General features: G+C 41.4%; 1 protein-coding gene across 1 annotated transcript in view; it reads left to right on the forward strand.

Moving 5' to 3' along the window:
• Positions 1 to 12381, forward strand: part of LOC108787426 (protein HIRA) — a 30303-nt gene extending 17922 nt beyond the window's left edge. Inside the window, exons 19-25 of the mRNA XM_018556979.1 lie at positions 441 to 602; positions 814 to 872; positions 4088 to 4193; positions 5829 to 5951; positions 9230 to 9393; positions 9592 to 9680; positions 11611 to 12381. Coding sequence (XP_018412481.1) covers positions 441 to 602; positions 814 to 872; positions 4088 to 4193; positions 5829 to 5951; positions 9230 to 9393; positions 9592 to 9680; positions 11611 to 11727 — 820 coding nt within the window. The 3' untranslated portion in view covers positions 11728 to 12381. The remainder of the gene's footprint in view (positions 1 to 440; positions 603 to 813; positions 873 to 4087; positions 4194 to 5828; positions 5952 to 9229; positions 9394 to 9591; positions 9681 to 11610) is intronic.
• The last annotated feature ends 2186 nt before the right edge of the window (positions 12382 to 14567 follow it).

The raw sequence follows: 14567 nt of genomic DNA on the forward strand, positions 1-14567 counted from the left end.
GTTTTTGTAACCTTTTAATGTGTGTAAATTAGGGATGCACCGATACTGATTTTTCAGTATCGAGTACAAGTACCAATTAGATTTTTTCTTTTTTTTCTTTTCGGTACTCACCAACACCGATACCAGAAGTCCCATTAAGGAAGCGACGTCACCATGTGATGAGGAAGCATGGAGATGGCTTTCTGGTCAATCAGGAAGCCAAGTGGCGAGTCATTACATGCCGCTCGCTTTCCTGAATGGCCTTGAAGCCGGTTCCATGCTTCCTCTTAGTGACATGGGAGCATGGAGCCGGTTTCCCAGGCAATTAGGAAGCCAGGGGGTGTGCCTTTCCCCCCCCCCGGCTTCCTGATTGGCTGTACATACTAGTATTGGTGCATCCCTAGTGTAAATGTATGTGTGTGCATAGCCATATTCAAATCATCTTTTCTCTCCTTCTGCAGTGAGGTAGTCTGTGTGGCCTGTGAAAAGCGAATGTTGTCCATGTTTTCTGGTAGTGGAAGAAGAGTATTCCCACCTATCATCCTGTCCTCCCCTATTTCTGCATTGCAATGTACAGGTTATTATGTCATGGCACTTACAGCCACTGCTGCTTTGTCTGTCTGGTAAGTACCATAACTTGTGTCAAGTTTTACCAGTCTATGTATATGGGTAATTAAAACTTACTCTATGTTCTACATAAATGGGCTTGCGAATTTCCTATAAAATAGAAATAGGGGAATTTGTTAACAAAATTTTAGTATTGGTCACCTAGTTTTTTTACACTAGTGGTATTTAATACACTGTCTGAATAGATATATTTTTCTGTCTTTATAGGGATGTCCAGAACCAGGCAGTTGTTGTAAAGGACGAGTCTTTACAGCCCATTTTATCAGGTAATTAATAATCTGAATGTCATCATGTATTGTAACTACTTGAAGACTGTGGTGTTTACACCCCCTTCCTGTCCAGGCCATTTTTCAGTATTCAGGACTGCGGTACTTTGACATTTATTCCGTCATGCAACGCTGTACTGAAATTAATTTTATACCATTTTTGGTGACACGGAGCTTTCTTTTGGTGATATTTAATCACCACTGAGGTTTTTATTTTTTACTTATAACAAAAAAGTACCGAAAATTTTGAAAACTTTTCCCTACGTTATGTTATAAAATAGTTATCACCACAATTTTTTGGTAAAAGACGGGGTCAAGTTGGGTAAATAGACACCAAGCATGCCAAGCCTTAAAATTGCGTGCCCCCGTAAAATCTCAAACTACCAGACCCAAAATTGGCCTTAGGCGACGCTTTAAAAGCTTTTACCACTCGTCAGTTTAGTGTTGACAGTATTTGATGGCCCTGGAATTATTGCTCCTGCTCCAACGATCGCGATGATATGTAACTCGTGCGGCACAATGGGCACAACAGTCACTTTCGCATGTAGGCGCTCAACAAATGTTTGCGTGTGTGTATGTAGGGTCAGGGAACTTTTTTACATTTTTTTTTTTCTTTTTGTTCGTTTTTTAATTAATTTATTTTTTTAATAAAAAAAATAAAATGTTACACTTAATTTTATTGCAGTTTTCGTGTTAAAGAAACCCTGTTGCTTTCCTTAATATTTTAAATCCCAACTTGCAAAGATACATAACAGTTTTTTAATTTAACCTGCCCTGTAAGTGGTGGAATAGTACTAGTTACAAGTGCTGTTATACCACCAGTGGGGGCAGTTCTTTTGCACAGCAAGGCAATGCTAACATTACAGAACAATGCACTGAGACAAATTATGACATATACTACAAAGTTACAGCTTAAGTCCTAAATACTTCCCTCAGCTGCTCTGAAGTGGTACTCTAACAGAATGAACCCCTGACCACTCGTCATGTGTGTCCGTTTAGAATAAAAAAATCTGTCTAATACAGTGAAAAATCTGTTGTAAACTTGTGCAAATCTGTCTCAGTCGGTTGCCCAGAATTACAGGTAAAGGGGTTGCAAGTACAAAAAAAATCATGTAGACACGTAAGACAGAGGCTGCCTGATTTGTGGCTTAAAGTGTCTTTACTTCGCTTTGCTGAATATTCCCTGTTTTATTTGTTGGCCCTTAACTACTTGGGGTCTGCTGTTGTAAATAAACGGACAGACAACATGCCTTTTTGGGGGTCACTGTGCATGAACGACAGTCCCCCCCTGCTCGCTAAGGCAGAATACAGTAAAAGTTTTAACCAGCTGATACCGGCTGTTCCATACAAGCGTTCACTTGTATGATGCCAAAGAGTGTAAGGGGCCCCCACACACTGATGAAGCAAAGCTCTGCTTTATCGTCTTCTTTGGGGGTCCCTAGGCGACATTAGGGGTCTTAGGCCCCATTCATACATAGCGATATATCGCGCATTTTTGCATTTTTGTCGCTTCTACAGGACCCTTTTTTCGGCGGATTTTGCGCGATTTTGCTTTTTTCTAATGGAGCCCGACGGAGAACGTCGCCCCGAAAGTCGCGCTATCCCGGCCGCTGCAAAAGGTATGTCGCTACGTGTGAATGGGGCCTTAAGCTTGCAATACACCCATAGACTTACTATATTTTTTTTTTTATTTTTTTTTTATCAGCCTATGGTTAGATGTGCTAACCTGTGTGGATGGAGGAATCACCAGCTGGGCCAAGCTTCAGTATCTTGCTAGTCGGCCCCACTGGCTCTCAAAATACCTGGATAATCTGTTTTGAATGCTGGCATTTTTTAGGTATTTTGACAGCCAGCGAGGCCGACTAGCAAGATACTGAAGCTTGGCCCAGTGGGAGATTCCTCCATCCACACAGTTTAGAGTAGATGGAGGAATCTAGTGTCCCCCAAGAAATGGTATAAAATTCCAGAGAATTTTGGAAGCACTTAATACTGAAAAATGTCCTGGACAGGAAGGGGGTTAACACCCCGTTATTCAAGTATTTAATGGAGAATTCCGGAGCCAGTATAACCAATCCAGGAGCCAGCATGTTTTCAGCTCCACTGACAATGTTAACCAAACAAAAACCTCAAACGTTAGACACCAGCTGTCATTTTTAGGGAGCATTTTTGACCTGGCTCCTGGGATTTGTCCAGCCCTGTCTTATGATGAAAACAATGTAAAAGTTAGTTTACAAAGATTACCACACAGGTTATCACCCCTTACATTAACCCCAGCTTCAGGCTGGTGATAACTGGAAGTTTCCATAGCAGTCTGTAAAGGAAAGCGGGGGAAAGACGATTGATAATCTAACAGGTCTTTAGAAAATAAGTCTTTCAATAGAAAAATGTTCATTTCAAATGGAAAAATAATCACATCTTGGTTACAATTTAAGCTTGTGAATTGAACGTTCTTAAAATATTGCCTTGAAATGTAAATCAGTGTAGTGTTCTAATAACTAATTAATTGTTGTAAATCAAGCCTAATGAGAGGCTCCTTTTAAAAGAATATGCAGACTATTTACCTGTCCTGCAGGCGTATGAAAAATACTTCAAAAGTTTCAGGCACCACTGGCACTTACAGTATGTTCCCTCTGGTGACTGCTATGTTACTGTGTGAAGAGCCACAGCACCTAGTGGGGGACACACTTGAAATATTAGGAAGTGGCAAAACCTGTAGCTCTTGAAGCTAACTAAGATTTTCCTTGCTACCTGCCAGACAAGTCAGTATGCAGCCTGTTCTTTTACAGGTTGCCACTCACTGAATTTTGTTAGGATTACAACAGTATGGCTTCAAAAAGTAAAAAAAATCACCCCACTTTAAACTGGTATTTCAGTTTTAGGTGAATGACTGAGTGACTTGTAGCTTTTCAGGATTCCAGTAGTGAGACCTCTTCACCCTATTTCCCTACATCGGTGTTCCAGCCACCACCAGTTGGATTTTTATTTTACATCACAAAAAATACCTGTTGCAATACACTGCATGTTCTGTCTAGTGCCAGGGCTGGAAAGTCCATCAGCGAAATCTTCCCAGTGCAGTCCTTAGACTAAACCAAAAGGATGACTTCGTATCTACCTATAACTGAAATGTTGGTTTTGGATGGACTGTGCCTTTTACTTTGATAGATTATTGATTTTGATAATATGGGCTTATTTATGCATATCTTTTTTTATTCCAGGAAATGATATGACAGTTACTCAGACATTGCTTACCCAGAGAGGTATACCTGTGCTAAGCTTGTCCAATGGCAAAGCTTATTGCTTTAATCCTGCACTCTCCACATGGTAAGACATAAAGCTGAAATAAATGCATTTGTATTATGTATATGCTGCTCATATTGATGATTTTTGTATAGTAAAAACTACTAGGTAAATAAAGGTAAATAATTTTAATTAACAACACAAAAAGAGATAAGGCTGAGTTGATCTGCAAATCTGATTTTGACAGGTCATATGAATATGCTGGCGTAAGGTCATACTGCTCCTTTACAACTAGGCCCCTTGTTTCGCAGTATTTCTAGTTTTCAGTTTTGGAGCTGGCTCTAACTGTAGCACCGAAACAATAAAGGATTCTCATCCGAGTCCAGAAAATCCCGAATTGCTGCACAGATGTGTAGAAGACTTTTTTAAATTATGCTCAAATATAAAAAATATATCTAATGGTTTTGGCAAACATAAATGACAAAAAAAGTTTGTGCAACACATTTAAGATTATATAAACCCCAAATTTATTGTACTGTAGTAAGGTGCAATGCAGACTCCTAAAGATACCTTTATCATACACGATACATCACAAAACATCAAACCTTGATTGTTTCAATCATAAAGTCTTTATCTTAATGATCCTTTTGTAGTTTTAAATCACTAAGTGTATGTGGCGGTTCTAATCTATCCTTCCAGATCATGTAACCTAGAATCTTGCATAATAAAGGTTTTAACTAAACTTTAGGTCTGATATATGCAGAAGAAGAAGCATAACCCAAATATTCAGAAGTTGTCAGCAGGCATACCAGAACACAGAAGGCAAAGTGCCTACAGTACAGTAATCAATGATGGTTGTGGGGCAGAAGAGAGTAGCTGTCCCTGCACATAGCACCTTCCTGCAGTAAGCACAGGTTTGGGGAGTATCCCACATGCCTTTTTGGTGAACAACAAGCGTGTTTGCTTATTTTTTTTCTATAAGTAATGGCGTTTTTTCCTGGCCACTCTTCCATGAAGGCCAGCTGTGTATGGCTTAAAGTGGTCCTATGGACAGATACTCTGTCTGCTTTTGGAGCTTTACAGCTCCCTCAGATTTAGCATTGGTCTCTTTGTTGCCTCTTTGATTTATTGCCCTCCTTGCCTGGTCTGTGAGTTTTGGTGGGCGGCCCTCCCTTGGCAGCTTTGTTGTGGTGCCATATTTTTCCCATTTTTTAATAATGGATTTAATTGTGCTCCATGGGATGTTTAAAGTTTTTTTGGATAGGTTTTTTATTTTTTATTACAACCTAACCCTGTATTTCTCCACAACTTTGTCCCTGACCTGTTTGGAGAGCTTCTTGGTCTTCATATAACGTGTGTGTGTATGTGTATATAGCTATATTACACATTATATACAGATATATACTGAGATCATGTGACAGACTGCATACAGGAGGTCTTTATTTAACTATTTGTGACTTCTGAAGGTAATTTTTTGCATCAGATCTTATGTGGGTGCTTTTAAGTGCTTGATACATTAAACTAGTAGAATTTATGACAAGAGGTAATTATTTACAAGATGCCCTGCACTTACCTCCACTAATCCACTCTTAGTGCATGGTTCTGAAATAGAAAAAAAAAAAACCTTTTGAGTGTCCAATAAAAAAAAAAAATTAAGAGCAAAGAGCAGAAAATTCAAATTATTGATACTTCTGTTAACGGCTTTCTTTTCTGCAACAGGAACTTGGTATCTGACAAGCAAGATTTCTTGGCGCAGTGCGCAGATTATAGGAACTGTTTGTCCTCACAGGATGCAATATTGTGCTCCGGACCACTAGCCATAATTCAAGGACGAGTGTCTAAGTAAGTATATTTTAAAGCATTTTGCTTTTGTAATGTCCAGTTGGCCATAGATACAAAAATTTGGCTCCATGACCATATCTGTCCAGTGTCCTATTGAACCTATTGACTCTTCGATGAACAAGATAAATCTTCTACAACAAAGCCATATGAGAGAGGTCTTTCCATCCTGTCTGAGACCACAGCAATTATCACTTGGGTGGAAAAGTCATTGATCACCTAGACATGTGCTGAAGATTAACTGGTTAACTCTAAAATGGCCTTTTTAGCAGTAATCCCTGCTTTTTGTGTACTTTAGTCAAAATAAGAATATGCTGGTTAGAGCCTGGCAATATATAGACAAGATCCATTCTGGAAGTGACCTTTGGGCACTTAAAGGAGAACTATGAGGTGAGTGATTTTCACTCGCCCCCATAGTTAGAGACGATATGTGACAATGAAACTGTCACATTTCAGCTCTATTGATTGGGAGTTGAGCGAACACATATGGTCGCTCACTCACTTTCCGAACATCTCCCTGCAGAGAGCGGTGACTGTTGGTCACCGCTCCCCGCAAGGATTCCCCCCTCCCTTCTCTGATCCTCCAGCGCTGACTGGAGGAACGAATGGGGGGGCGGGCACAGCTGGCTCTGCGGCTAGATAGGCAGAGCCTGCTGTCAATCAGCTAGCTGGGTGGATCTCGACAGTATTGTAGGTATCCTTCCCGGCTGCGGCGCTCAGTATATGGCGAACTGTAGCCTGCTATATACTGAGCTTTGGGTCATGGGAGGAGGTTGGTATATGTCCTTCCGTGACCCTTAGGAGAACTATGGGATAAAAAGTTTACCCCATAGTTCACTTTTAACTCTTCTTTAGGCACGTTCAAGACTGTCATGGTAACAAGTTAGCTGTGAAGCACTTTCCAGGTCCAGTGCTGTTGGCATTGCTACAGGATTTTCTCTGTCCTTGAAGACTCGTTATTTGCACCACTGGGGGTTTTGTTTTTATTTCCTGCTACCATTGATTTAATCACAGAATGGATTTCCCCTGAGGGGTGGAGTGCTGCGTATGCACACTTTTTCCTGCCATTCAGCCTTAAAAAAAGCACCGTCCTGCTGATTCTCATGCTTTGGTCACCAACTGCTTGAGTGTGTGAGGTCCATAAGGCCTTGCCTTCTGCCCTTAGCTTGGTTGTTTTACATTCACGTCATAACATGTCTAGACACAGTGGGGGGTAAGTCGCTTTGCAATGACTGTCTTCAGCTCAAACTCTCCCAGTGGTTCTGGAGTGGTGTATTCTGTACCCTCTAAGGCAGGGGGTCACAAAGTACTGGCCCATGGGCCAATTCCATCCCACAAAATGGTGTACCATGTGGCATGCAGCCGGCTGACAAGTCAGGCATGCAGTCACGGACTGCATACCTGACTTGGGGGAGCAGCTACATGGTCTGCATTTCTGGCAGATGCAGACTGCATAGCTGCTCCTGGAGGTACCGGCATTCAGTGTAAATCAGCGTGCACTCCTGATAGCCTTCACTCAGCGCCGGCTGAAAGGAAGGATTAGCAAGGTCTGTACCAGCCATAGTACTAATCCCCCACTGGGCCACCAGAGAATGTGTACCCCCTCCCTGCAAAAAAATTAAGCAGATGAGGGGGCTCTTTGTTATTTTAATAAGGTGTGTGTGTGTGTGTTGTGTTTCTCTGTGTGAGTGAATGTGTGAATCTGTTGGTCCTCTGTGATTAAAATTAAAACCTGTGTGGAAAAAAACATGCATATGCGGACACTGCACACATACTGTATACATACTGATATGAGACACACACACAAACATTAACATACATGGACAAATCCTGACATACACACACAAACCGTCACAAAAAATATATTAACCATGCATACAAAGAAACCATCACAAACACACGCAGACATTAACACTGCTACCGTATATAGTTCCATTTAGTTTTGAAGTATGACATTTTATGAAATTTGCCAAGCGGCACCCATGGTAGAATATTTGTCCAGTGGCCCCCAAGTGAATCAAGTTTGAGACCCCTGCTCTAAGGGCACGAACATCTGGAGACTCCAAGGTTTTTGAATCTATCTGATCAGAATCCCCCTTATCCCCATTAGGTGAGGCTGAGTCATCAAGGGCCTCTACTGCAGTCACACAAGACTTTATGGCCAAATTCCTTGCTGATTGTAGATGCACTAGGAGTGCCTCTGTTTCATCTGCAGAATTGATCTATGATCTCCCAACAACCCTAGAAGAGGCTGGGCCACCAGTCACTGTGACCAAATCAGACCCCATAGTCCCTCTCTCATGAAATTATTTGACCTGTTCCCCTTTGAGAGGGAATTTGTTACAGTGGTCTATATCCACTGCAGAACGGCCAATGACCCACCTTAAGAGGAAAGAGGATTTGTTATTGTTCCATCCTTTGGGGGGGGGAGTGTTCAGGTTGTCCAGCTACTCGTTTGGTTTGTAGTTCTGTGCTCCCTTCTGTGTCTTAGTCTTGATTCTTCCATTCCTCCCTCTGCTCTTGTTGGGAGTCAGGGACTTTGGCTCCATCTGGTGTCCTATTTGGGCAATTGGGTCTTGTTTCCCAATCCTGTGTTGTTGGTCTTATTGGCATTGTTGCTGTTTGCCCACCACTCAGTTGAAGTGCTTTTGGACGTTGCTCAATGGACAAGAAAGAAAATTATATTTTTGTACCCACCATAAAATTATTTTCTTGGAGTCCATTAAGGGACATAGATCCCTCTGCTATGGGTTTATGATCATTGTATTGGTACTCTATTCTACAAACTGAGGCATGCTGGGTAGAGGAGGTGTTTTCCTGGGCTGCCCTACAGATTAAGTGGCTGCAGTGTCCAGTCCTGCTGTATTTTGCGTTATAACCTAATAGTATAAGACTTCCTGTGTCCCTAATTGATTTTTTTAGTGCGGTGAGTACAAAAATCCTCACCATCAGAAGTGTTGCACACAGATATTTTCCTACTTACTGGAAAATGTATGTGCAAACAGGCAGTGGTTTTTTTCCTTTTTCTGTGGCAGCTGGGGTTGAGGACTGAATTGTTTCCTGAGGATTTGTTACATCCATTGGAAAACTTAAGTGGAGAACACATTGGGCCTGGCAGTGAAACAGTTGAGGGCAGGCAGGGTCCATTACTGCCCATTCTCCAAATGATGTTTGCACATGTAGGACTAGCCTAAGAAAATTGTGGATATTCAAAGCAAAGATAATAAGATAGAAATTGCTCTTGCTGTTCGCCTCATTTGCACCTTTTGTGTCCACTGTAGTGCAGGCAGACAGGCTGCTCGTCTTTTCACAATGCCTCATCAGGTACAGCAGGAGACTACCATGGCCTACCTGGAGAACCAGATTGCAGCTGCCCTCATGCTACAGTCCAGCCAGGAGTACCGATACTGGCTGCTCATCTATGCACGCTTCCTTGTTAATGAAGGTAAGCTACACTACAGCAGTCTACTATGGACAATAGAAGATAATGCTTAGTGAAAAAGATGTGCGATGATTTGTAAATAAAATGACCTGCTTGAAGACCAGTTTAACCAACATTATGTAATAATACACTTGATGTCATTTGAGAAAGATACAGCTTTGGTCCCTAAAGTCGATTTTATGACTACATTGCACTATGCAGGTTTTGAGCAGAAGCTGCGGGAGGTTTGTCAGGATCTTCTGGGCCCAGTCCATCGCTCATCTGGCAGTCAGTGGGAATCAAGAATCTTGGTAAGTGATTAAAAAGACAATATACTATGTGGCTGTTCAATAAACTAAGCTTACTTTTGTTGGTTGAGCATGAGTAATGGTGGGTTTTACACTTTTGCAGGGAAAATGAGACTGATAAGGATTAGTGCACACCAGATGCAGTCTGTTCAGTTTGGCTGCTGCAGCCAAAATACATCACAATGCTTTCCTACGGGATCTCTGGTGCTTTATTCACACCAGTGCAGTCCGTTCCGATGCAGTCAGAAAAAAAACTGCTTTTCCTATTTTACCTGCATTGGATCGCACTGGAACAAATCAAAAACGCATGCAAAGGGACTGGAAGGCACATGAAATCCTATTTTAAACAAACGTGCAAAACGCATCGCATTGCAAGTGCGCAGACGCACGCAGTTCTGGTGTGAACTAACCCTAAAGGTGAAGGAAAGAATTGAGAGACATTGTTGAACTTCATTTAGCTCTCCATGTGGAGACAAGAAGTGTCTATGGATTGCTTTAAATAACAAAGCATTCTGGGATGGCAACATTTTTAAATACCTAGGAGGGATACATCAAAAAAGGGAAAAGTGTTGCAAATATGTTACTCTATGGACTTACCGGTAGTTCTTTTAGGACTAGTTCACACCAGATGGAGTTGGTTCAGTTGGGCAGCTGCATCAAAATTGTGTCACAATGCTTTTCTTTGGGATTTCTGGGGCTCTTCACACCAGTGCAGTCCATTCCGATGCAGTTAGAAAAAATAATTTTTGTCTCAATTTAGCGGCATTGGATTGCAACAGAACGCATCAAAAACGCATGCAAATGCACGGGACTGCACCTTTTGTTTTTAAGCTAAAAAAGTGTCAAAATCATGGTAAACCGCATAGCACTGCAGCTGCGCAGATGCACACAGTTATGGTGTGAACTAGCCCTTAAAGGGATCCTGTCAGGTCCAAAAAATGGCAACTGCCGTTGCTATTTTTTTTTTTTTTTTTAAAGCACACTTTAGGACTGTCATCCACATGTTTCCTTTACACTCTAGTGAGCCTGGGTAAGTATGAACAAAAGCAGAGACACAGGCACTCCAGGGTGAAAAACAAACATCTATTTATTGACGTACAGCATACCAAGTATTGCAACGAACGTTTCCGGGTCGCACAGGATCCCCTTCCTCAGGCAAAAGTATGCTTTTTATGACATTGGTATGCTTTTGTCTGAGGAAGGGGATCCTGTGCGACCCCCGAAACGTTCATTGCAATACTTGTATGCTGTACGTCAATAAATAGACGTTTGTTTTTCACACTGGAGTGCCAGCATCTCATATTTGTGACGGTTGCCATCCGTCGACTACCGTAGCACCCGCTTCTTGAAAAGGGATCTTGCGGTCAGGAGTGTGATGGGACTATGGACTTTCTGGGTAAGTATGAAGACGCCTGGTATGTACATATGTTCCAAGTCTGTATCATATCAGACAGCAAGGATGAGGAGTACAGTCTCGGAGCTTCTATTTTTAAATGCAAGTGAAATAAAATGTCAGCTCTTCTTTTTCTGCCCTGAAAGGTTCCTTTTCAAAGATTACACTGTAGATACATTGTTCCAGAATATTCTAAATTTTATAGATAGCTGGATCTCGAATAATGTATACAAATCCAATGTGGTGTTGTATTCTGCTGCTTAAATCCCAATCCAATCTGAAATCATGTCCTGACCTTCTCGGAGACGGGTGATCCTAAAGGTAAGTATGACATAATGTGCTAGTTTGTTTTACAAGAGCTGCCAACCCTCTGCCACGCTAAAGTTCTTTTAAGTGCTTGTGAATTTAATTTGCGTGAAATAACCGTAAGTCCACTAATCTAATTAACTTTTAGTAAACCATTCATACAAGTATAAACCATACAATTTAACTATTTTGCTGTGGCCTTTAACTATAGCATTTCATTATTTTGTTGTCCAGGGTTATCCGAAAAGAGAGCTGCTGAAGGAACTTCTCCCACTTATTGGACAGAATCTTCGATTTCAGCGACTCTTCACGGAATATCAAGAGCAATTGGACAGTTTAAGGGACAAATAACTTTGGTTCACATTCAGATCCTCGTTTTTGGTTGTTCTCCTTTTGCGTAAATGCCTGCAAGTTTAGGCAGATGGAACAGCAAGGCAGCTTCCACTGTGAAAAACAATGGTGCTGAGGGGAAGATGCATGGACATTGGGATGACACAATGTGCTCTAGCCTGTTGAGCACCAGCTAGAAGCCCTGTATCTATTCGGTCTTTCACATTTGATGGAAGACTGAGAATTTGTTAAAACATTAGAAATTGAATGAGAGGATAATAGTCGTCGTTTGCAAGAAAAGCACAGTATGTTATTGAAACACTTGAATTGCGCTACCCTATCCATAATAGGGGTTGTGTCCCATTGCTTAGCCAAGATCTTGCACTATATAAAGTAACAATGATCGCTGCAATAGAGTCGTATTGCCGCCGAATTTCACCTTTGAATAGGAGAAGAATGCTGCCCCATCACAGACTATTTTTGTATTAGACTTTGCTAACTTGTAATAACATTTTCAAAGTCCAACCCCAAAAACCTACATGTCTGCTGAATGTAGGATGCTATCATGATGAATACTGTGTCTAAGTAATCCAATAGACGATTCTGTACTCATTCAGTTTTTAATTTTCAAATCTTTGTAAAAGACAGGGTTTTTTCCATTCCTTTTCTAATTACTGAATTAAAAAAATTTGCATCTTTTTTTTTTTTTTTTTCTTTCTTCTCTTCAAACTGTTACGTTCATCAGTTGTAAAGAGATGATAGGGATAACTGTTTTTGTATTAAAAGGAGATTTTCTGGACCTGTTTGTCTGGCATGCTCCATTAAAGGGGTCTTCCAGGATAATGAAAGTTTTTTAACTTTGGCTGACTAAATTTTGACACTGATATATCAATTCTATATTGCATTTCTATCTAAATAGTCACGCCTTGATTTTGTGCCACCTGTCACATGGGGAAAATGTAAGGAGCAGGCTCTTCCATGTTCTTTTGTGAATGGGACAATGCAAATCTTTTATTTACCGGATTCAGATTTAAGTATGACTATTGGTACCCTGTAGTAAATGTCACCCCTTTACACCTTTTTCGGCCACACTAGTTTCATACAAAAAGCTCCCATTTGAAAGTTTTTATCTGCATATGTCTAGCGCTGTTAAAAAGAAAAATGTTCGAAAATTATTTAAAGCTGCATTTTGGGGAAATAGGGATGTCCAGGTACCAGTGCCGATACTTGGAATTTTCACGAGAAGTACCAGGGTTGCAGCTAGGGCCACCACTGTCCTGAAATCATTAGTCTGTATTGTTTTAGAAAAACTGTCACATGACACTAAACAAAAATGTGTCAGTACTTGTATCTGTGAGTACTTGGGCAAGTATCAGTACTTGGTCTAGAAAAAAAATGGTATTTGAGCAACCCTAATAAATAAAAAAACAAAACATTATATAGATAGCTACCGATACAGTTTTTTTTGTATCAAGTACATTCATTATTATACTGCCAATTACGCAGAATGGAGGTTGTCACCATATTATCGGATCTGTTTGGCCGGCTTAATGCTGATTGGCTGCGAAGCTGGCTTCCCAACCAATCTGGAAGCTGGGCGGCGAGTCATTAGCTGCTCACCTGGCTTCCGGATTGGGCTGCTCCATGTTCCCTTGCGGTACTGCCAGTCAGAGGAAATCTCCCTCTGACTGGAAGTTCCGGTATCTGAGCATTTAGGTGAGCACCAGTACAGAAATGTCTTGGAGCTGGAAATGTATCGGTTCTAGCACTTGTACGAGTACGGTACTTGGTATCTGAATATCCCTAGAAATTTCCATTGGAGATATCCTTCCTCTTGAAAAGTTACCTTTTATTGGGGGTCCCCCCCCCCCCTTGTAAAGAATAAGAAGCAGTTTTTCTTACCTAAAGCTGGCCACAACCTCAGAGCATTGAAGAAAAAAAGACCACTGACGGTCAGAGAGCAAGCAATAAAGCTGGCCATACACCTCTAGATTATCTGCAGATTTTCTAGTGTTAGATGGAAAAAGCGCAACAGATTCCTCCATTTATGCTAAACTGTGTGCATGGAGGAATCTCCCGCTGGGCCAAGCTTCAGTATCTTGCTAGCCGGCCCCACTGGCTCTCAAAATACCTGAACACTGTGATTGGATGCAGGCATTTTTCAGGTATTTTGAGAGCCAGCAGGGCTGACTAGCAAGATACTGAAGCTTGGCCCAGTGGGAGATTCCTCCATGCACACAGTTTAGCATAGATGGAGGAATCTGTTGCGCTTTTTCCATCTGACCACAGAAAATCTGTAGATAATCTATAGGTGTATGGCCAGCTTTATTGCTTGTTCTCTGACCGTCAGTGATCTTTTTTTCTTCAATGCTCTGAGGTTGTGGCTTCCTCACTTACAATGCAGGACTGATGGTACTGCATTGTATGTGATGCCTGTGACTGAAGGAGCTCCGGAGAGAAACATTTTTGGGGAACTAGTCATAAGGAGAGGAGTACACCGGCAGGAGCGAGAGCTAAGGTAAGTAAAACGTTTTAATGGTATTCTAGACAAAAATGAGCATTTCCCCAGAGTTAAGTGGTTTAGACCATGGGCACAAAACATTATAAATGTACAAAAGTAAAAACCACCCTCTACTGACCCCCCCCACCAGCAACAGAGAGCTGTACATGTACCAGTAAATGAGAACGATTGATGTGGCACTTAGCCTTAACCATGGTTGAGGAACATTGGGCAAGACCCGGGGAAGTGCCCAAACTCACAGTAAGGGAAGGCAGGTGTTTCAGTGATTATATACTAGCTTGATCAAATGATCTATAACCTAACCAAATAGAAGAGGAACCCCCAGAAACTCCCCAACTGT

This window comes from Nanorana parkeri, unplaced genomic scaffold (genome assembly GCF_000935625.1).
Source record: "Nanorana parkeri isolate BGI_ZX_2015 unplaced genomic scaffold, ASM93562v1 scaffold260, whole genome shotgun sequence".
In the NCBI taxonomy this organism is placed as follows: domain Eukaryota; kingdom Metazoa; phylum Chordata; class Amphibia; order Anura; family Dicroglossidae; genus Nanorana; species Nanorana parkeri.